Source organism: Octopus bimaculoides, chromosome 27, assembly GCF_046866305.1.
Source record: "Octopus bimaculoides isolate indiv1 chromosome 27, ASM4686630v1, whole genome shotgun sequence".
In the NCBI taxonomy this organism is placed as follows: domain Eukaryota; kingdom Metazoa; phylum Mollusca; class Cephalopoda; order Octopoda; family Octopodidae; genus Octopus; species Octopus bimaculoides.
The window spans coordinates 20,920,525-20,946,126 of record NC_142954.1 but is presented as its reverse complement, the minus strand read 5'-3'; the positions used below and the strand labels follow the sequence as shown (position 1 = coordinate 20,946,126).

At 37.6% G+C, this 25,602-nt stretch overlaps 1 protein-coding gene across 10 annotated transcripts in view; it reads right to left on the bottom strand.

Annotated features, from left to right (window-relative positions):
• The window catches only part of LOC106867625 (contactin-3), a 629,470-nt gene that overhangs the window by 224,338 nt on the left and 379,530 nt on the right, over positions 1 to 25,602 (bottom strand). For 6 of the 10 annotated variants that reach the window (XR_016238615.1, XR_016238614.1, XR_016238617.1 and 3 more), the window contains 7 exons: positions 19,382 to 19,497; positions 17,706 to 17,859; positions 16,490 to 16,549; positions 15,622 to 15,828; positions 6,012 to 6,080; positions 3,975 to 4,104; positions 2,272 to 2,447 (listed from right to left, as the gene is read on the bottom strand). Coding sequence is in view for 4 of the 10 variants with exons in the window: in XM_089343329.1 (XP_089199455.1) it covers positions 2,272 to 2,447; positions 3,975 to 4,104; positions 6,012 to 6,080; positions 15,622 to 15,828; positions 16,490 to 16,549; positions 17,706 to 17,859; positions 19,382 to 19,497 (912 nt within the window). In the remaining 6 variants the exon portion in view is untranslated. The remainder of the gene's footprint in view (positions 1 to 2,271; positions 2,448 to 3,974; positions 4,105 to 6,011; positions 6,081 to 15,621; positions 15,829 to 16,489; positions 16,550 to 17,705; positions 17,860 to 19,381; positions 19,498 to 25,602) is intronic. The other 4 variants (XR_016238619.1, XR_016238618.1, XM_089343331.1 and 1 more) reach the window with 1 other exon arrangement.

Here is a 25,602-nt window from a genome sequence, read left to right as displayed (position 1 = left end):
ATATTACACTGCTTAAAAGGATTTTTGTCCTTGGGTAGCAACTGTTACTTTGTAAGGTTTTGATTTTGATTCCCAGTGGTCAGTTGTGTCCTTGACCGCGATACTCTATATCATGTTTCTCCAGTCCACTCAGTTGGCAAAGATGAGCTGTACCTGTAATTCAATTGGCTGGCCTTGTAATATTCTGTGTCATGCTGAATTTCCCTGAGAAGTACATTAAGGGTATGGTTTGTCTGTAGAGTGTTCAACCACCGGCATTTTAGTTTTGCAAGCATGACTGTGACGCTCCCCCACCACGCCTACTCATCATCAGAAATCCACTCACTGTCAGCCACTAAGGGACATGCTCAAGTGGTTAAGGTCAAGCAACTGACAAAGCAAATCTGTTGTATTGAGCAGAATATTTGCTATAATGATATTTTTGTCCTTGGGTAGCAACTGTTATTTCCTATTTGCTAACCCTTAGAAAGAGCATGGAGGCGCAATGGCCCAGTGGTTAGGGCAGCGGATTCGCGTTCATAGGATCGCGGTTTCGATTCCCAGACCGGGCGTTGTGAGTGTTTATTGAGCGAAAACAGCAGGCTGTTCTGTTGATTGGATCAACTGAAACCCTCGACGTCGTAAGCGACGGAGTGCCAACAACAACAACCCTTAGAAAGTATGAAAAATGGTTAATCTTTCCTTCAAAGTTTGCTTTTCTTACATTTATTCAAACCCTAAGAATCCCTCTCAACACATGGCTATAATGCTCCCTGCTCATCATCAGAGAAGCACATATTGTCAGCTACCAAGGGACGTGCTCAAGTGGTTAAGGTCAAGCAACTGACAAGCAAATCTGTGGTATTCAGCAGAATATTTGCTATAACGATATTTCTGCTTCAGCAACTCGGCACTGAATCTGTGTGAAATGTAATGGAAAATAGGTGAGTTTCAAAACATTGATGTCCAGGTCAGAATTGCAAATTTTGAAAGGATTAATAGTGATTTCCATTGATTTCTAGATAGAAAAAAAATTAATGCGCTTTTTGTCGTCAGCATGGAAAATTACACTGAAATTACATTTTATTTTTGAAAATAATCCATTAAAATATATATACAGTGATTTTGAAATATTTCGATCATAGACAAAAATTAGAAAAGCATTTAACAATCTCGTAAAATTTGCTAAAAATTTACGAGGAATCACTATGGGAAATAACTCTTACTCTATCCCTATTTTGCAACTTAGAGTTACTTCCCTTGGTTGACTTTATTTAAAAACATTTTTTTTTTCTACTTCCCCACTTTCCAGTTTTCAAATTCTGCGACCAGCGAAAAATTTCGCTTACTTATTGCATGGATAATCTTAACTGACAAATTAACGTTTTGCATAACACTGTATCACATATATGTGTAGGCCCATCGGATTAGGGATACTCTTTTTAGCAAAGTTATGTCTAAATACCATAAAAATATATAGATACCATATACACACCCATGTCCGTCTGGCCACCCGCCCACCTGCACGCACGCATGCACGCACACATATACATACATACATACATACATACATACATACATGTTGTTGGCACTCCGTCGCTTACGACGTCGAGGGTTCCAGTTGATCCGATCAACGGAACAGCCTGCTCGTGAAATTAACGTGCAAGTGGCTGAGCACTCCACAGACACGTGTACCCTTAACATTGTTCTCGGGGATATTCAGCGTGACACAGAGTGTGACAAGGCTGACCCTTTCAATTACAGGCACAACAGAAACAGGAAGTAAGAGTGAGAGAAAGTTGTGGTGGAAGAGTACAGCAGGGTTCGCCACCATCCCCTGCCGGAGCCTCGTGGAGCTTTTAGGTGTTTTTGCTCAATAAACACTCACATCGCCCGGTCTGGGAATCGAAACCGTGATCCTATGACCGCGAGTCCGCTGCCCTAACCACTGGGCCATTGCGCCTCCACTAACACACATACATACATACATACATACATATTAAACACACACACCCATATAAATGTGGATGGATATATATATATATATATATATATGTGTGTGTGTGTGTGTATGTATATATATTTATATATATGGACACACACACACACACACGCGCACGTACATATGTAACAGCATTTCATTTTGAATAATGAATGACAATACCTACAAAAACGGACAAACATAGAGACAGACAGACACACACTCAGACAAACAGACAGACACACATATTCCATTCCTTTGTCGCTGCTTTTCATTTTATTATTTTTTTTCTCGTTGGTTTTATTTATTACCTGCCTGCCAGGTGGAAGCACTTTTCATATCACTCGGACTGCCCTCTCCAACTCGATTTCTTGCTGTGATAGTAAACACGTAGGTCTTGGCAGGCTCCAACCCAGTTACTAGCTGAGCAGTCACAGAACTAGGGATATTGTCCATGTACTTTTTGAACTGGGGTTTGTATAAGCTTCTGCAATGACAACAACAACAACAACAATAATAATAATCATAATAATAATAATAATAATAAATTCAAATTACGATAAACGTAAACAAGCAAACAAAGTTTGCTTTTTAGAAGCGTTGAAATGTCTTAGAAAGTTTAAGAAGTGATTTTAAAATTCTCAATCGCAGGATAATGCTAATAATATAGCCTGAACAGGATAAACTACCCCTATTTTGCAGAGAAAAGTGTAGGTAAATCTCTTCTTTAACTTTCTAAGACATCTCAACGCTTCTAAGCAAACTTCGTTTGTTTGTTTACGTTTGTCGTAATTTGAATTTAACATATGATAGCGTCTCACAAAGCGAGATTTCTATACATCTTAAATTTGCAGTGGAATCTGTAGTAGAGGAGTTTGGCTCAATCGGTCAGAGCAACGTGACGAATGATAATAATAATAATAGTCCTTTCTACTACAGGCACAAGGCCTGAATTTTTTGGGGGGAGGGGAACAATCAATCACATTGACTCCAGTACTAGACTGGTACTGAATTTATCAAAAGGATGAAAGGCAAATTTGACCTTGGTGGAATTTGAACTCAGAACGTAGTGACAGACAAAATATCGCTAAGCATTTTGCCTGGCATGCTAACGATTCTTCCCTGCCTTAATAATAATAATAATAATAATAATGAAAAAAAAATTGCTTTCTGATTGATGTATCAATACCAGCAGATGACAACGTTTCTCTAAAAAAAATGGAGAAACTTTCAAAATACAAAGACCTGGAAATAGAGGTAACTCGAATGTGGAATCTAAAAACAGAAACAATTCCTATCATAGTAGGCGCATTAGGTATAATAAAAAAATATTCAGACAAATACATAACAAAAACACCAGGACTTACAAATATATATAACATAGAGAAAATTGCACTACTGGGCACTGCACATATCCTATGCAAAACACTTTCAATACAGTAACCATAAGAGCATCACAGCAAACCACAGCACATACCCAAGGTGCACAGAGCTGCGCTCGGTAGCGAAGTGAAAGCACGTGATAAAAATAAAACTACTGAATAATAATAATAATAAAAATCATAGATACGGAAAAGAGAAGATGCTTACTTATTGACCCAATATGCCTGTTCAATTCAAGGATCGTAAAGACAGAGGAGGGAAAACAAAGAAAATACAATCCCTTAAAATTTGTAATAGGAAGAATTCAGATCATGTGAACAGTAAAAGGTCATGTCTATAATGATTGGTGTGTTGGGGGACAGTAAGCCAAGATATAGACAAATGGCTGAAGGAGATTGGAATAGAATGCCTGGTGGGGGCTTCTACAGAATGTTTGTCTCTTGAGGACAGCAAGGATCAGTAGTGGGGTTGTTTAGTGGTAACCGCTGCCACCACTGCCACCACTGTTGGATTATTGCCATAATCCTTGGACAAACACATTGTGGCATGGTGCGACAAATCTGATGGTGGCGCCACCGCCGCCACCATCAACAACAACAACACTATATCATTGTAGCCCACAGTTACTTACTCAGGTTTGTAACTGATAATGTAACCAGTAACATTGGTAAACGGTTCTTGTTCAGCAGGTTGCCATTCCAACATAATGGAAGTCGATGAAGTTGCGTAGAGTTTGGTCAAAGTTGGTGCTTTAGGTTGACCTTGAAATGAAGAAATTCAAACATTAACCATTTTTGGTGACAATATCTGTTAAAATATGCTACCTTTGTTGCAATTAATTTTCAAAATAATGAAGAATTTTGTAAAATAACTTTGCCATTATATTAAACTGGAGTTTGGAACATAAATTATCATGAAATTTTGAAGGAATTTAAAACAAGAAGTTTGAATCACAGAACCAATGGGGCAGTTTCAGGCAGGCTATTTTCAAAAAGGGTTCACTTTTTGTTACCATATTTCTGTTGAAATACAATGAAATGTTTTTCATTTAATTTTGAAAATAAAGAATTTAGTAAAAGAACTTTGTCATTTGTAAGTTGGTGTTTGGAATATAAATTAACAGGAAAATTTCAAGGAAGTTTTTAATTTTGATGCTTTTAAAACAGGAAACTTGTATCACAGAACCAGGTGTAGTCTCAAGTGGGCTGGTATCAAAATGGTTAAAATTCGTTTTACTATATTTCTGTTGAAATACATTGTCTCAGTTTTAATTAATTTAAAATGTAATGAAAGAATTTTGTAAAATAACTGTGTCGCAGGTATTTAAAGGGAAATTTGACAAGACAGTCAGTCGGCCGCTGACACTCGTTGACGCTGCATTGAAGAGGCCAGGGAACAGAAGAAAGAAGACATGCACTCAACACCAGAGCTGAAGACACGTCTGAAGGGGCGAGGGCCACCACGTCAAAACGGTAGAGGAGTAGGGGCCGAAACCGGATGTGGTTTCTCCTGATGATGTCTTGAGCTAACTGGATCCTATAAAGGAGCTGTTGTGGTAGCAGACCACGAAACATGGTTGAAATTTCTCCTTGGAACAAAAATTAACATGGGATTTTTATGACAAGTTTTAATTTAGATCAGTTTAAAACACGTAGACAGAGGGAATTATGTAATATTTAGCCTTTTTCTAACTGTATTTCTATCAACCTAAACTTCTTTTATTTCAGATAATTTCAAATATAATGAATAGAAAGAATTTCATTGTCAGGCAGATAATCATTGTTGGGAGAAATCACGTTGCTGGAAGGAGTTTCAATGCTGAGATGTGTTTCACAATAGGAAGGAGTATCATTATTAGAAAGAGTTTTTTTCTGAAGGACCATCATTGCTTCAAGGGGTTTCATTAATGGGAGGAGCTTCATAGCTGGAAAAGTGGTTCGTTTTTCAGAAAGAGTATCATTATGAGAACTCGTCGTCGTCTTTGTCGTCGTTGTCTTTGTCGTCGTCGTCTTTGTCGTCGTCATCGTCATCTTTGTCGTCATCGTTGTCATCATCATCGTCATTGTCATCATCATCGTCGTCTTTGTCGTTGTCGTCTTTGTCATCATTGTCTTTGTCGTCGTCGTCATCGTCATCATCATCATCTTCCTTGCTAACATGGGTTGGACAATTTGAGAAGAGCTGGCTAAGCAGAACACTATGCCAAGCTCTATTGTCTTTTTGGCATGGTTTCTATGGCTGGATGCCCTTCTTAATGCCATTCAGTCTACAAAAGTTCACTGGGTGCATTTCACGTGGTACCAGTACCAATGTGGCAACCAAGTAACTTGCAAAAGAAAGACAAAGTCCCCTCTGCTGGGGTGCAGAGTAGCATTGAATTAGATAGCTTTGTGCCTGTTGATGAGAGATTAAAAAGGATAACAGAGGGATAAAGATGGATGTCTTGCTCTAAAGGAGATACAACGGTACCCCAATTTGGAAGGAAAGGCGGGAAAGGGTGAGATGGGGAGGTTGAGAGAGATGGTAGTAGAGATGTGTCAAGACATATTTCCAAGGTACAATGGTGGGGTGAATATAGGTGAAGTGATAGTGAGGATTAGATGGAGAGAGTGGGTAACGGAGAGAGAGGGAGATAAGGAAATGAAACCCCGAAACTCGGAGTACTCACCGACAATACAAACAGGAACTGTAGAGGAAACGTTGTAAACTCTAGTGGAAGCCACACAGGTATAGTTACCTGAAAATAACAAAAATAAATAAATAAAATCAATAAATTGGTGCAGGTGTGGCTGTGTGGTTAAGAAGTTTGCTTCCTAACCACATGGTTTTGGGTTTAGTCCCACTGCTTGGCACCTTGGGAAAGTGTCTTCTACTATAGCCTCAGGATAACTACAGATTTGTGAGTGGATTTGGTAGACGGAAACTGAAAGAAGCCCATCGTATGTATGTGTGTGTGTTTGTGTTTGTTTTCCACCACTGCTTGGCAGCTGGTGTTGGTGTATTTATGTCTCTGTAACTTAACGGTTTGGCAAAAGTGATCAACGTAATAAGCACCGGTCTTAAACAAATGTATTGGATTGATTCATTCGACTAGAAATTCTTCAAGGTAGTGCCTCAGTATGGCCACAGTCTGATGACTAAAACAAGGAAGAGGAAAATAAGCAAAAGAACTAAATGAAAGCAACCATAATATGACCATCATCCCGGAAGAGATGTAAGTTGATATTGAACTTACAAGTTCAGATTTAAACAGTAAAACAACAATATTCTTTTTGAACAAATTGAAAATTATAGAATGTTACAACCCCTCTTGTCTCATACAAGATCCCCACCCCTGCCCCCAAAAGTGCCCCCCCCATCATTGCAGTGAGTGGACAAGGCTAGTATATATATACCATATTGTAATCCTCACCACCACTGTACAACCACCAGCATCCAACTCTTCTGTTTTCCTATGTGTTCATTCTGTTGTCCGTAAAAAAAGTTCGTTTTTTGTGCTTTGCTTATGTTCCCGTTCCTTTTTTGTCCACGTAGTTTTGACATCTTGTACCCGGATATGCATCTATATATACATGTAGATGTAGGTATGTACATATATGTATGTATATATGCATATGCTCACATATCATTTGTATTATTATTATTATTATATATATATATATATATATATATATATAAAATTATAATACAGGGTATCTAAGAGATACCACCACGCTAAAAAATAGCAGTCAAATCCTGACTCTAAAACCACAATAAATGTTCACATAGCACAAGGAGCGAAGACAAAGACAAAATAAACCAGTAAAAATAACAAGATAATTCCAGATCCCGGATTTCTGGCTTTGCATAATAAATGCTTTCAGCGTGGCGGTATCTCTTAGATACCCTGTATTATAATTTTAAATAATTATTACCTTTGATGGTTTTTATTCCCCTGCTGGCCACTTGATAAAATCAATATTTTAAATATCGATCTTATCCTTATTTATATACATATATATATATATATATATAGTTTAGTCAGATAAATTAATGCCAAACTAATGCCAGAACTTATGTTTTTTTTTTTTTTTTTCTGTTTAAGTCTTGTCATTAGGAAGGGCATCCAGCTGTAGAAATCAAACCAAAATAGACAACTAGAGATGAGTGCAGCTCTCCAGCCTACCAGCTCTCCATCTCTCTAGTAAAACCATCCAACCCATTCCAGCATGGAAAATGGATGTTAAATGATGATGATGATGATGACAATGGCAATTCTGGTTAATTGGTTCCTGCTAATTAATTCTCTAAACCATTTTTGAACAGCTTAGTCATTGTATGTCATATATTAAACAATTTACATGCTACAGAGATTGCAGCAAAAATCTATAGAATCACTGCCAAGTTTATTAAACTGAAATATGTTTCAACATGTCTATGTAGACTACACACGCTATCATTCATTCTAAAATTAATTAAAGTTAATTAAACTTCTGAGATGAGTGGTTGCTAATACGAATATAATTCTTCGGTCAATTAACTTTGTCTTTATGGTTAGAAAATGTATCAATATTTACATTAAGCATAGATGCGAATATTAAAAGTCTTTTATTTTCATTGTTTTTGTTTCTAAATCTGTGATAAATCGGTCACAAAATTTATATTCGTTTTAAATAAAATCATTAAAGATATTGTTTATTTTTGACTTGATTCAGTCTCTGGACTGTGTCCATGCTGGAGCACACCGATTTGAAAGGTTGGGTTTAGTCCAGGGGTTCATATAGGCCCTGAGGCTCCATATAAGATTTTTGGGGTCCACACAACATGTTAAATTGGGGATCATCATCATCATCATCATCATCGTTTAACGTCTGCTTTCCATGCTAGCATGGGTTGGACGATTTGACTGAGGACTGGTAAAACCAGATTGCTACACCAGGCTCCAATCTGATCTGGCAGAGTTTCTACAGCTGGATGCCCTTCCTAATGCCAACCACTCCGAGGGTGTAGTGGGTGCTTTTACGTGCCACCGGCACGAAGGCCACAATAGTATTTTCAAGGCCCCAGAAAAAAATTTCCTTTAGATGTATGTATTGGTTATATATTTCAAAAAACAACCAGGATTCTTTCTCTAATATTTTGCAGGGTCCAACCTAAACAAGTTAAGGTGTAGAAATCAAAATAGGAATTTTGAAAGAAGTTTCTATAAAACTAGATTTTTAGATATCGCATGGATATGGGAGTTCACCAGAATAAAATAAAGGGGATCCATGCAAGCAAAACAGTTAACTGGGGACCAGTAGTAGTATTTTAAGGGTCTAAGAAAATATTTTATTAGTAATATGAATTGGTATTTGTTGACAGAAACAGCTTAGTTTCATTCTCTATGAAACTAGTTTTTAAACATCAAATGGCTAAAGGTGGGGAGGGGTCATTTATAATATAGGTGCAGGCATGGCTGTGTGGTAAGTAGCTTGCTTACCAACCACATGGTTCTAGGTTCAGTTCCACTGTGTGGCACCCTGGGCAAATGTCTTCTACTATAGCCTTAGGCCGACCAAAGCCTTGTGAGTGGATTTGGTAGACGGAAACTGAAAGAAGCCTGTCATAAAAATATATGTGTGTGTGTGTGTGTGTGTGTGTGTGCATGTATGTGTGTGTGTGTATGTATTTGTGTGTGTGTGTGTGTGTTTGTGTTTGTCCCTCCACCATTGCTTGACAACCAATCTTGGTGTGTTTTTATGTCCCAGTAACCTAGTGGTTTGGCAAAAGTGACCGATAGAATAAGTTCTAGGCTTACAAAGAAAAAGTTCGGTGGGGCAATTCCTTCAACTAAAAGGCAGTGCTCCAGCATGGCCACCATCAAAATGACTGAAACTAGTAAAAGAGGTCCATAGATAAAAAATGGCTGAGTACCCCTGGGTTAGTCAAACAAACTGGTGCCAGAAATTATGTTTTTTCTTTTCTTTTTATTTAAGTCTGGTAATTATCTTATCAGTCTCATTTGCCAAACATCTAAGTTATGAGGACATAAACAAACCAACATTCATTGTCAAGTGATGGTGGATATGTGTGACACACACACACACACACACACACACACACACACACACACACACACACACATATATATAGGCTGACAAAATTCTTGTGAGTGAATTTGGTAGATGGAAACTAAAAGAAGCCTGTTGTGTGTGTATGTATGTGTGTGTGTGTGTTACTGTCTCCTTGCCTTGGCATACCATCCACTCTAATTCTGGTTTCAAGGGACAAAGAGGACTCAACTCTTGGTTTCCTTTCCTTTCTTTGCTGTTTTGTTTCTTTACCTTTTGTCTTGCGTTGCACTTATTATTCATTAGACTACGGCCATGCTGGGGCACCACCTTGAAGAATCTTAGTCAAAAGAATCAACTGAAATACTTATTTATTTATTTATTTAAAGCCTGGTGCTTATTCTATTGGTCACTTTTACCAAACCACTAAGTTACAGGGATATAAACATACCAACACTGGTTCTCAAGCAGGATTGGAGGGCAAACAAACCAACAAAAAAACATACGCACACTTTATATATGTAAAGCTTCTTTCAGTTTCCTCTCAATGAAATCCACTCACAAGGTTTTGGTTGGCCTGAGGCTAGAGTAAAAGACTTGGGCCCAAGGTTCCATGTAGTGGGATTGAACCCAGAACCATGTAATTGGAAAGCACACACACCAACACTTGTATATATATATATTCACATATCAGTGTCATGGTATTGACCAGATGTTTGGATATTGTTATACATCGCTGGTCACAATGCGCTTCACATTGTATCAGCTTTTGAATGATTCCATCCCACTGGCTTGGTGAGCAAGCCAACATTCTTCCCCCTGGTCAGAAGGCTATTCCCTCACAGGGTGACCCACGTACAGCTGAATAGACTGGAGCAATCTGAAATGAAGTGTTTTGCTCAAGAACACAATGTGCCACCCTGTGTGGGAATTGAACCCATGATCTAGCAATCACAAGTACAACATTGTAACTACTAGGCTGCATGCCTTCATACATAAACATGAATATCTGCAGACATGGGTATATATAGGTATGTATTCATATAAATATGAATGCATACCTATATATGTATATATGTATATACATATGTATATACATACATATATACATATACATTACACAAAACTTATAGTTTTCAAAATCAATTAAACAATGAGAATGTTTATTAAAAAACTGTAATTATTTTACTGCAATCAATGTGAATCTTGACATTGTTCTCCAATAAAATTGATATAAGCCTATTTTCAATCACTAATAATTCAATCAATAATAGATGTAATCAATAACAGCTAACCTTATTTCCAACCACTAATGGCTAAACACGGACCATAATTGAGGCAGTTATTAGTCATTGCAGCTCAATATTGACATTAAATAGAATTTGCGAGAGGAAAGAGAGAAATTCTTTATAAATTTTTCAATGACTTTTTGTCAGACCACATAAGTATGGAATGTAAATATTGGAATTACAGCAATAATGTTGATAATGATAATGGTTTTATAAACATATTTTAATATATATTTGCACGTGCTATGGTTTTTAACAATTATTACAGTATTTGATTAGTTAAGAGAGTAAAGATATTATTATGATAAAAACCACAAAAAGCTTTGTGAAATGCAGCAACTCATGGTTTCATGTCCAAAATACTAATTTACTTCGCCATTCAGCAGTTTGATATTTTGGCCAGAAAACCCTGGGTGGCTGTCTCGCACTGAAATTTTTGTGGCTTTTATAATAATAATAGTAATAATAATAATAATAATAATAATAATAATAAAATGTTTTCTAATTGATGTATCAATACCAGCAGATGACAATGTTTCCCTAAAAGAAATGGAGAAACTTTCAAAATACAAAGACCTGGAAATAGAGGTAACTCGAATGTGGAATCTAAAAACAGAAACAATTCCTATCATAGTAGGTGCCTTAGGTATAATAAAAAAATATTCAGACAAATACATAACAAAAACACCAGGACTTACAAATATATATAACATACAGAAGATTGCACTAATGGGCACTGCACACATCCTACGCAAAACACTTTCAATACAGTAACCATAAGAGCATCACAGCAAACCACAGCACATACCCAAGGCACACAGAGCTGTGCTCGGTAGTGAAGTGAAAGCATGTTATAAAAATAAAACTACTGAATAATAATAATAATAATAATAATAATAATAATAATAATAATAATAATAATAATAATAATTCTATGAAAAATATTATCTGTGTAATTCCAAAAACATTTTAATCTGCAAATATTGTCAAAAGTATTTTTAAGTGTATGTAATAGCAAACAACTATTAGTATCATCTTACTACTAAATTACTTTTAAAACAAACTTCTAATTTTCTTATGTTTTGACAGACATTCTCTTGAACTATACTCTGTGGAAAACCGTTGCAGATGCGTGACGAAAGATTTCTGGGCAATGGACATGAGTTAGAATAAGAACAGTGATAAACAAGTGAAGAACGAATATATGGTGTGCGTGTCTATTCAAGAAATAGTCCTGATGTCTACTGACAACAAACTAATGAAACTGAAGGAAGCAATCAAAGCAAAACAGTCAGAATTGGCAAATCATAAAAGAATTGTGATCCACCATGACAACGCTAGACCACACATGTCTTTGCTAACTCATGAAAAATTATTGGAGCCTGGTTGAGAAGTGATGTCACATCCACCATATAGCCCTGACTTTGCACCATCAGATTACCATTTATTTCGAAATTTGCAAAATTCTTTGAATGGTAAAACTTTCAATAATGATGATGACCTGAAATCAAACTTGCTTCCGTTTTTGGCTGATAAGGACCAGAAGTTCTATAAGCATGGAATCACAAAGTTGCCAGAAAGATGGTAAAAGGTCATAGAATAAAATGGAAAATATATAGTCTTTGTCTGAAAAAAAAATTACTTTTATTTCACACTAAAAAACCAAAATTACTTTCTTCCCAACCCAATGTATGGCTGCCAAATTTAGCTTTAAATATTTCAGACTAAAAACTAAATCATTTTTCTGCAAATGAAAACATGATTGATTAAAACAAATCAAAAAGTCATATTTGTCGGATTACAGATTGTAGATGTACTTTTAGGAAATCAAACTGCTATAATTACATATCATTTCACATGTATATATATATACGTGTGTATATGTGTGTGTATGTGCGTATGTGTGTGTATGCGTATTATATATATATATATATATATATATATATATATATATATACATGCATGTGCACACACACACACATAAGATGCATTATTAATGAGTGAACATTTCATCTGATTTATGTACATATAATTTGATACACATGCAAATATAGGCACAGGAGTGGCTGTGTGGTAAGTAGCTTGCTTACCAGCCACATGGTTCCGGGTTCAGTCCCACTGCATAGCATCTTGGGCAAATGTCTTCTACTATAGCCTCGGGCTGACCAAAGACTTGTGAGTGCATTTGGTAGACGGAAACTGAAAGAAGCCTGTTGTATATATATGTATATATATATGTGTGTGTTTGTGTGTCTGTGTTTGTTCCCAACCATCGCTTGACAAACGATGCTGGTGTGTTTATGTGCCCGTCACTTGGCGGTTCGGCAAAAAAAGACTGATATAATAAGTACTAGACTTACAAAGAATAAGTCCTGGGGTCGATTTTCTCGACTAAAGGTGGTGCTCCAGCATGGCCGCAGTCAAATGACTGAAACAAGTAAAAGTGTAATATCTAACTCTCTATATTATTCAGATATGAATTAGAAGCAGTGCTAATGTTGTAAGCATTACTGAACACACATAGTCAATGTAAGTACTTTGCTTGTTCACTGGTAGGCTGCGATTTGACGAGGTGGAGATGACTCTCTCAAAGTGCTGGATGTTAAAACACCAGAAAATCACAGACAGTTGACACATCTCACTCCTGATTCCATCCAGTGCTTCACCATTCTTGTGGCTTATCAATATCATGTACCTGGACTGAATTGGAGGCAAACTGAACAGCCTGTCTACGACTATATGCAAGATAATGTACGTATTATATCTTGTAAACAAACTTTTGTGAATGTTGAATGTGTCTGATATTTTACAGACAAGAAGGTAAATTTTGAAAGGCGGCGGGCTGGCAGAAACGTTAGCGCGCCGGGCAAAATGCTTAGCGGTATTTTGTCTGCCGCTACGTTCTGAGTTCAAATTCCGCCAAGGTCGACTTTGCCTTTCATCCTTTCGAGGTCGATTAAATAAGTACCGGTTACGCACTGGGGTCGATATAATTGACTTAATCTCTTTGTCTGTCCTTGTTTGTCCCCTTTATGTTTAGCCCCATGTGGGCAATAAAGAAATAAGAAAGTAAATTTTGAACACAGTACAGCTATGAAAACAGCAGAAAGACTGGGTATTTCAAACCTATTAGATAGGTAAAAGTTACCACCAGGTGGCTACAGGTTAGCTGCTGGCATTTTATAAGGGTAAAATCCAAACTTTCTCTGCTTTTTTCATAGTTATACTACATTCGAAATTTACTTTCTTGTCTATTATATATTAAAAGTGGACGTGCAATGGCCCAGTGGTTAGGGCAGCGGACTCGCGGTCATAGGATCGCGGTTTCGGTTCCCAGACTGAGCGTTGTGAGTGTTTATTGAGCGGAAACACCGAAAGCTCCACGAGGCTGACCAGCTTGACCAATTAAATGCAGTGATCCACCAGAAGCATCCATCATTTCCTAACTGTAAGGTCATCGTTTTTCATCTTGACAAGTACATATATGCACACACACACACACACACATCTGATGGACTTCTTTCAGTTTCCATCTACCAAATCCACTCACAAGGCTTTGGCTGACTCGAAGCTATATTAGAAGACACTTGCCTAAAGTGCCACACAGTGGGATTGAACCCGGAACCATGTGGTTGGTAATGTAAGCAAGGTACTTACCACACATCCACTCCTGCACCTATATATATATAGCCTCGGGCCGACCAAAGCCTTGTGAGTGGATTTGGTAGACGGAAACTGAAAGAAGCCCGTCGTATATATGTATATATATATATATATGTATGTGTGTTTGTGTGTCTGTGTTTGTCCCCCCACCATCGCTTGACAACCGATGCTGGTGTGTTTACGTCCCCGTAACTTAGCGGTTCGGCAATAAGAGACCGATAGAATAAGTACTAGGCTTACAAAGAATAAGTCCTGGGGTCGATTTGCTCGACTAAAAGTGGTGCTCCAGCATGGCCGCAGTCAAATGACTGAAAAAAGTAAAAGAGTAAAGAGTATATATATATATATATATATATATATATATATATATATATATATATATATATATATACATACATACATACATATATATATATATATAAATATATTTACATACACACAGGCACAGACCATAAAGCAGATGACTGTTTGATTTGGTTGTAAAAGTACATTTCTAATCCAAGTTTATGGTCTATCTTTGAGGTACTTAAAGTGATTTTGTGTTTATTTTGGACAGTTCTGTGTTTGAAATACTTTCGTCAAATCTGGATGGCAATGTTAAGCTGGGTTCAGATTTTACGCTATAAATTGTATTTACGATCATCAAATCATGACATGTTAAGACACGTAAGTGTGTGTGTAAGTACATGAACATGTATGCATCTGTTCACACATACACACACACACATACACACAGACATATATATATACATATGTGAATATGTATATATATATATATACACACAAGCATACATACATACATACATACATACATACACATATATATGCCACATTCCAGGGAGAAGAACTAGAAGTAGTTGATAGCTTCCATTACCTAGGTGACCAAATCAGTAGCTGGGGAGGGTGCGCTGAAAGTGTAGCTGCTAGAATAAGAATAGCCAGGGCAAAGTTCAGAGAGCTCTTACCTCTGCTGGTGACAAAGGGCCTCTCGCTCAGAGTAAAATGCAGACTGTATAACGCATGTGTACGAACAGCCATGCTACATGGCAGTGAAACATGGGCCATGACTGCTGAGGACATGCGTAAGCTCGTAAGAAATGAAGCCAGTATGCTCTGATGGATGAGTAATGTCAGTGTGCATACTCGACAGAGTGTAAGTACCTTGAGAGAAAAGTTGGATCTAATACATACATACATGTGTATGTATGTATGTATGTAAGGTTATAAGACAGTGGAGCTAAGAAAAGACTAAAAAATAATATAAAATGAACAACAACAAAATATTTTGACCTACCTGTATCATGTCTTGTGATAAACTTGACAACTAGTTTGTTTGGAGACAATACCCTTATCCTACCATCAGCACGTGTTTTGATTCTCCTGCCATTATGTACCCAATAAATCTTGGGAGATGGTAAGCCACTGGTTTTACACACCAATTCTAAAGTGTCATCCACTGCTAAAATCGTATTACCCATGATGCCAAGTATTTTTGAAGGCACTGAAACAGAAGCAAGAGAAAATGGGAATAATTTTAAATGTACACACACACATACATACATACATACAATCATATGTATGTGTATATATATATATATATATATATATATATATATATATATATATATATATGAGAGGGGTTTGTGGTCAGATGGCACTTCAGTCTTGGGTCTTCAGATCCAAGAAAGGGTGCTGGGAATTTTGGACAGGGGAGGAGTTCCTCACTCCTTTCCACCATTCCTCTACCTATTTTGATGCCAGTATTTGACTGATATGTTATTTTATAAACCCTGAATGGGTGAAAGACATACCCGACTTCAGCAGGACTTGGACCTAGGCTGTAAAGAACTGAAAGAAAAAATATCACAAAACATTTTGTTGGACGCTCTAACAATTCTCGAAGTTACACATGTTTGTTTTGCAGTGCTGACAAAGCAGTGTTGGGTTAAGAAAGCAAGCATATTCTATAGAAAAACAATTTCTTGTGGAAACTTGGACAATATTAGAGTGATGGTTAATCAATACTATTCGATCGGTGATGATTGATTGGAACTAATGTCTAAGTGTTATAAGAAAACTTTAGGATACTGTGCAAAAACAAATAAAAAAATATAGGGGGGAGGTTAGTGGCAATACGACCGAAACGTGTTAAGCTTCATTACCTCCCTTGTTGAGTGACTTGTTTCTTGATTTCTTTTCAGGTTTGTGTGTAGTAGCGCTCTCTGGTGGACACAAAAAGAATAACATGTTTTTTTTTTTATTTCTGTTTTTATTTTATGTTTGTGTGTATTGAGTGAAGGCACATAGCCTAGTGGTTAGGGTGTTGCACTCATGATCACAAGACCATGATTTCAATTCCTGGACTAGGCAGTGCACTGTGTTCTTGTGACAAAACACTTCCTTTTTTGTCCCCTCAGCTGTAAATGAGTAAACCTACAATGGACTGGAGTCCTGTTCTGGGGTGGCTGCTGTGGCCTCGGACAGTTACGTGCAGGGTAACTGACCCTATCAGTCCTAGGCTGATGATTATGATGATGATGATGATAATGATTATGTTGGTAGTGATGAAGATGATGATAATAGTGATGGTGTTGATTATAATAATGTTGGTAATAAGAACAATCATGATAATGATTATAATGATGATGATAGTAATGATGACAACGATGATCATGATAATGGTTATGGTGATGGTGATGATGAAGACGACGACTACAATGATGATGGTGATGATGATGACAATGACGATGGAGATGATGACGGTGATGATGATGGTTGTGGTGATGGTGATGATGATGATGATGATGATAGCAAACAATGATGTTAGTGATGATGATGATGATGATGATGATGATGATGATGATGATGATGATGATGATGATGCTCATGCTTAATCTGGCAAATGAGAGGGAAATGATAAAAGAGTTCTCTGACTCAGGGGACACAACTAAAGAAACAGCTGCGACATTTTTTTAACTCTTACTTTCTCTTCACTTTGACATGAAAAATATGTTTTTAATTAACATTTATCATTTACATGCTTTAATCATTGAACTGTGGCCATGCTGGGGCACCACCTGGAAGGGCTTTATATCCTCATAACTAAGCAGTTCAACCAAAAGAACCAATTAAACAAGTATCAAACTTGTTCTACTAAAATATTTCAAGGAAATGCCCCAGCATGGCCACTATTCAATAACTAAAACAAGTAAAATAGACACATACACACACACAAAAAAAAAGAAACAAAGAAGCCATTCCTATTGAGAATATTTCTTGGTTGTTTCAAGTCAGCCAGTGTTTAGTCATGCATGGCTTATAAATGGTTTCGTTCACTAACTCTTATTGGAAACACAAGTCACTGGAATGGTAACTTACCTCTTAAATATAAATGAGCTGTTTTGTTTCTCACAGCCTGTAAATTTTCAGCAAAGCACATGTATTTTCCTATCTCTTTCCATGACATCGATTTAATGTAGAGTTTGCGTCCATCTTTGGATATATTTACAGTTGGGGGAAAAGAAACAGTGTTCTGGAAATAATATGAATTGAATTATAATTTTGTTTTGCATATGTTTTTATAATTTTAAACTATGAAATGGATGTAGTTTGGCAAAATCATTGGAACTGTCAAAAACAAAAAGCAAAACAAAAATAAAGACCCTCTCTGTATTTATGATATATCTTAAGTTGATATCCCAACATGGCTAACTTTATTATTTTGCCATTTTAATTGCTCTGTATTTAAATGTGTTTATGGGGAGAAAGATATTGAAAAACATCAATATGTCGGAGTAGTAAACAAATGAGGTCATCCTCAAGAGGCAGAGATGATTTAAATAAATGAACAAGGCGTGGTTGTGTGGTAAAAAGTTTGCTTCCCAACCACATGGTTCAGGGTTCAGTCCTACTGCATAGCACCTTGGGCAAGTGACTTCTACTACAGCCTCAGGTCCAACCAAAGCCTTGTGAGTGGATTTGGTAGACAGAAACTGAAAGAAGGACAGAAACTGAAGGAAACTGAAGGGCAGCGAGCTGGTAGAATTGTTAGAATTCTTTGGGGTTTGAATAATTCACCTTTGGAAACCTGGGTGTTTTGCTGAACATCCTTAACCAAACCTTATCCAGGGACTTTTTGAGCGGGATGGGCTACTCAACTTGAAGAAAATTCTAACTGGGCCCCACCCGCAAGGTCATGCGCTGTTTATCTTGATATGAGATCACCATGTCACGCACATATGGTTGTGATGCATGTGCCTGGTGTACCCTTATCAGACGGGTAGTCATGATGGGTATATTGGGCTTCGTATATTTTACCCCAGTGTCACTTTGATGGCATGCGCTGCTCTCTCACTCAATAATAATAATAATAATAATAATAATAATAATAATAATAATAATGATAATAATAATGATAACAATGATGATAATAAGTGCCCTGATGCAGTACCAGGACCATCTCCTATGGCTTCTGATCTTAACTGATTGGAAGTGTTATCATGTACATGTTTTGTCTTGTTATAAAATGATGGGCTACAGCAAATATTCTGCTCAATACCACAGATTTACTTGTCAGTTGTTTGACCTTAACCAGTTGAGCATGTCCCTTGGTGACTAACGATTATGTGCATCTCTGATCATGAGCAGAAGTAGTGGGGGAGAATCATAGCCATGTGTTGAGTGGGGTTCTTTGGGGTTTGAATAATTCTCCTCTGGAAACATGGGTGTTTTGTTCAACATCCTTAAACATCCCTTATTGAGGGACCTTTTGAGCAGGATGGGCTACTTGACTTAAAGAAAATTCTAACTGGGCCCCACATGCATGTTCATGTACTGTTTATCTTGATATGAGATCACCATATTGGGCACATGTGGTTGCAATGTATGTGCCTGGTGTACCTTTACCAGACAGGTAATCATGACGGGTATATTGGGTTTTGAATATTTGTACCCTGGTGTCGCTTTGATGGCATGCACTGCTCTCTCACTCAGTGATAATAATAATAATAATAATAATAATAATAATAATAATAATAATAATAATCCAAACTTACATTGAATGTCCAATAAATATGTGGTTTTGGATCATCATCTGTGTCACATGAAAACGTTACAGGTTCTCCTATCTGAGACACTGTATCTACAGGGTATTTCACAAAATGTGGACCATCTGAAAATGAGAAAAACAATAAGAAATATTAGTGGTTAGAAATAAGATACGGTTCATCAGTTTGGTTTAGTTTATACCTGGGACCAAAACTATTTGGTCTTACAATATTTTGGTCTCATATCTCTTTGGTTTAAAACACTCAGTCTATCTAGTGACACTTTGGTCTAATAATTATTTGGTCTAACAGCACATCTCTCTAATGATAATCTCAGACTAATGTCAACTTCATCTAATGACAATGTGGTTTATTTTCACTTTGGTCTAACAATTCTTTAGTCTAATGATAAGTTGGTCTTAAGAACTTTGGTCTAACGATAATTTGGTTAAATGACAGGTTGATTCTAAACACTTTAATCCAACGATACATTTGTTTAATAGCACTTTGGTCTATTGATTTTTTGGTCTAATGACATTTTGGTCTAAAACACTTCATCTAATGCTGCTTCAGTCTGATGCATTGCTCTAATGACTTTGGTCTCATGGCAGTTTGGTCTAACTAAATGCTACTATTTAACAACACTGGTGTAAAACATGTAACTCTAATATTTCATTCTGATGACACATTGGTCTAATGGGACTTCAGTCTAAAAACTCTTTGGTCTAACAGCATGTTGGTCTTACAACACCTTGGTCTAAAGACACCTTAGTCTAACAACACTTTGGTCTAACAACAATTTGTTTAATGGTTGGTTGATCATAAACATTTTGGTCTAACAAGTCTTTGGTCTTATGGTAGGTTGGTCTAAAACACTTTTGTCAAACAACAAGTTGTCTAATGGTAGGTTGGTCTTAAACATTTTGGTTAGGCTGGTCTTCACACTTTAGTCTAACAACTCCTTGATGTAAAATATTTCAGTCTAACAGCACTTCGGTCTTAACAACACTTTGGTCTAAAGACTTCTTGGTCTAACAACTTTCGTGAAATGATACTTCGGTCAAATGGTACTTCCGTGTTATGACATTTTGGTCAATAACATTCCATGATCAAAGGCGTTCCAGCTATGACCATTCCATTTAATTTTCAATGCATCATTTCTTCTTTGCCACAAACACCCCCGCCAAAAGAAACAAAGAACCAGATAAGAGTTGCTGACAGGAAGAGCATCCTACCTCAATAATTCCCCCTGCCCTGTCCAAAACCATGGTAACATAGAAAAATGAACATAGACCAAAGAAAGTGCAGAGTGATTTGAGGTGATTTGGCTGTTATCTTTAGCAGGTTGAATATTCACATCCGAGCTCCAACTCAGTATTGATGAACTGAAACATTGTCAGTCACGTAATTAGATTTTTTTGATGAAGATTTTAATTTAGATCTAAACATTTTAATATAGCCACACATCCCAGGTGGGTTGGTGTTAGAATTATAATTAGAAGGGGATTTTAAAAAGCTTCTTCTAATCAATACAGGTCAATTTTTATCACACACACACACACACACAACACAACAAAGAAAAAGCAATTAATCTGCATATTGTTTTTTTTTCTTTTCTTCTTCCTTTCCCTTGTGGTTTGTAGTTTACCGAAACACAATAGAAATTCAGATAACTAACTCTATGGAACCTCTACATGGCTAATCACTCTGCTAGAAACAGTAGTCATATCTCACTTAAATCTCCATAACAAAATTTCTTTTCTAACAGTCTACTTAGAAGATAAGTTGTTGGCACTCCGTCGCTTACGACGTCGAGGGTTCCAGTTGATCCGATCAACGGAACAGCCTGCTCATGAAATTAACGTGCAAGTGGCTGAGCACTCCACAGACACGTGTACCCTTAACGTAGTTCTCGGGGATATTCAGCGTGACACAGTGTGATAAGGCTGGCCCTTTGAATTACAGGTACAACAGAAACAGGAAGAAAGAGTGAGAGAAAGTTGTGGTGAAAGAGTACAGCAGGGTTCGCCACCATCCCCCGCCGGAGCCTCGTGGAGCTTTTAGGTGTTTTCGCTCAATAAATACTCACAACGCCTGGTCTGGGAATCGAAACCGCGATCCTATGACCGCGAGTCCGCTGCCCTAACCACTGGGCCATTGCGCCTCCACACTTAGAAGATAAATAGTGGCATTAATGTAATCCATGTTTTGACAATGTGGTTGTTACTGACTCTTGGGGTGGTGGTAGTGGTGGTGGTGGTAGGGAGTCTGTGTAGCTATCCAGAGGGTTGATAAGCATCTGAAAGGATTTTGAGTATGGAAGTATGATTATGTTTGCATCATGTAAAAGCACCCATGTGGGCACCATGTAAAAGGCACCTGTGCCAGCGTTCTGTAAAAGCACCCATGCTAGTGTCAGGTACAAAACACCTGTGTTGGTGCTACGTAAAAGTACCTGCGCCAACAGCATAATGTAACAAGCACTCGTGCCGGTGTCATGTAAAAAGCACTAATGCCAGTACTATATAAAAGTCCTTAGTACACTGTAACATGGTTGGCATTATGAATGGCATCCAGCCATCATCATCATCATCGCTTAATGTCTGCTTTCCATGCTAGCATGGGTTGGACGATTTGACTGAGGACTGGTGAAACCGGATGGCTACACCAGGCTCCAATCTGATTTGGTAGAGTTTCTACAGCTGGATGCCCTTCCTAACGCCAACCACTCCGAGAGTGTAATGGGTGCTTTTATGTGCCACCGGCATGAATGCCAGTCAGGCAGATACTGGCAACGGCCATGCTCAAAATGGTGTATTTTACGTGCCACCTGCACAGGAGCCAGTTCCACTGCACTGGCAACGATCTCGCTCGAATGTTTTTACACATGCCACTGGCACAAGTGCCAGGAAGGCGATGCTGGTGACTGATGCCATCACAATTTCGCTTTTGCTTGCCCCAACAGGTCTTCACAAGCCGAGTTTCGTGCCTGCATAGGAGCCAGTCCAGCGCCACTGGCAACGATCTCACTCGAATGTCTTTACATGTGCCACCGGCACAATGTCTAAAGAAAAAAACATGCTAAAACAGACGACTGGTGCTTGGTACAGTCCTCTGGTTTGCCAGCTTCTGCTGAACCATCGAACTCATGCCAGCAGGAAAAATGGACGTTAAATGATAATGATGATGGTGGTGATGATAACAGAAAATTTATTGCTCTTTATTAATTTCATTAAGTACTCCTGTCATTAAATTTAATTAAATATTGCTTATTAGAAAATGGTAATGACTTGTGGATAGAATATCATAGGAAAGAATCAGAAGATAGATTCTTCAAGCTGAGCCAACTGGCAGGAGACTTAGAAGGGGAAACCAAAAATGAGATGGTTGGGTTATAACCATAGTCTCAATTGGTCAAGCTTAGGAATCCAGTAATGATGGCTGCTTTTGATAGGACCCTATGGAGGAGGTGTCTGAGGACTCTACACCCACAACTTTTCCAGGAAATAGTGGGCATAAATGGTAGAAGAATTGATAAACATTTATATGCATATCAGATTTTGCAAGCTGAGCCAATGGAAGGAAACCCAGAATGAGATGATAGGACAATATCCATAGTCACAACTGGTCATACTTTGGAATCAAGCCAGAAAGTATAATGAGGGTTGCTTCTGATAGGGCCCCATAGAGGAAGTGCCTGAGGACACAACATCCATGATCTTTATTGAAAGAGGAGGAAGAGAAACAGGATAAATGGATAAACATGGTTACCATGGTGGAGTTACCATCTCATTAAATGTCATAACGGCACTCTAAAGGATAATTATCATCATCATCATCATCATCATTGCCGTCATTTTAAAGTCTACTCCACTTTTCCATGCTTGCATGGGCTGGACCAAGTTTACTGAGGCAGGTGCTTCAATGGCCAGATGCCCTTCCTGTTTTCAAATAAGGTAATACTTCATCATGTCTGGACAGGTAGGCAAAAGAATAGAAATGCAGACAGGTAGGCAGGTAGGTAGATAGACAGATATATAGATAAACAGATAGATAGATAAGATAGATAGATAGATAGATAGATATAGAGAGAGAGAGACAGACAGACAGAAAGAGAGATAGATTGATAGATAGATAGATAGATAGATAGATAGATAGATAGATAGATATATAGATAGATAGAGAGAGAGAGAGAGAGAGAGACAGACAGACAGACAGAGAGATAGATTGATAGATACATAGATAGATAGATAGATAGATTGATAGAGAGAGAGAGAGAGAGAGAGAGAGACAGACAGGCAGACAAACAGACAGACAGACAGACAGGCAGACAAACAGACAGACAGTCAGACAGACAGATAGATAGGTAGGTAGGAAGGTAGGTAGGTAGGTAGGCAGAGAGAGACAGGCAGACAGATAGATAGAAAGATAGACAGACAGAGAGAAGGAGGGAGAGAGATAGAGGGATTAACACAGATTGATAGATAGATAGATAGACTGACAGAGAAAGAGAGAGATATAGAAAGACACACTGAATTAAATAGACTGATACACACACACGACAGACAGACAGACAGAGAGACAGACAGACAGACAAAAAAGTCCCAAGTGTTTATGTGCCAAGTGCACACATGTTTCAATTATAAAATCCAATATTTGGCTTTGTCACAGCATTTTACACTAAACAAATTAACACACACACACACACACACACACACACACACATACACACACACACACACACACACACATACACATTCTCATAAGTATACATAATTGGTATCAACATACACAGAAACACACACAAATTGATACACACACATATACACAAACAGACATACAGTGATAAGACATACAAACACACACAGTGAAACTCACTCACACACACACACACACACACACACACACATACACGCATTCATGCATTAGCACAAACTCAGACATACAAACACACACACACACTCACAAACACACTTAAACTGACACATGCACTTACACACAAAAACACACACACTGACACACACTTACACACACATGCACAACCACACAAAAATCAACACACACACATGCACACATAAATTGACTCACAAAATCACACACACACACACATTCATACACACGCACATTCATACATCCAACCACACAAACTGACACACATGCACAAACACACATGCACAAACACACACGTACACAGACGGACAGACAGGCAGACACACACACACATGTACAAACACATTCAAATTGACACATACACGCACTCATAAGCACACACGCACACTCATGCATATAGACACACACAAACTGACACATAAACACACACAAACTGACACTTACAGAAACATACACAAATTCACCCCCCCCCCCCCACACACACACACTATCACGTAACCCCGACACTATTTTTCTTCTAAATTTTAATCAAATTACATTCTGTCGTTTTCGATACTTTCAGGTTTTTTTAATTAGTTAACAGGGAACTGCTGACTTGGCAGCTATTGATTAATTTTAATTAATCCAATGTTTAATGAATTAAAACAATTAGTTCGGGAGATGAAATTAACATAAATTCAATAATTATCAGAGACTGTCAAGACTGAAATCAATGTAACAGACATTTTAAAGTCTTTTGATGGTTTCTGTCACAAAACCACGGCCATGCTGGGGCATTGTCAAGAAGAGGTTTCATTGGGTAGGTTTTACTTTGGGATAAAAATATGCAAGACTTTTACAAGTTTAAAACATGACATTGTTTTTTGTTGTCTACATTCCTATGATGGAGCTTTGTACTTTTGTTAGAGACCCGCTCCTTTTTCAGAGGAAGAATTTAAACAGTTAAAAACAGCATACATACATGCATACAAACATATATGTATACATATACATTCCTCTGTGTGTGTGTGTGAATGTGAAGGGTGAATTTTTGAATTGCTGATGCACTCTAACCAAAGGGATTCCTCAAAATTTCCTTTATAAGGTTTGGATTGACTTTAGCTGTACTACAAAAAAAAAAAAAAAAATTGCCAAAAATATGAAGCAGTGAAATTGAACCTCAGAATTCATGATTGCAAAGCAAATTGCTTAACCATTTAGCCAATCTGATTCTTCTATAATGACATCCAGGAACCAGACACCTGATGACAATCGAAATGTAATGCCAGAGATAATTTTAGATTCAAATTTTTGCACAAGGCTAGCAACTTTAGGGGAAGGGGAAGTCGGTTACATTGACC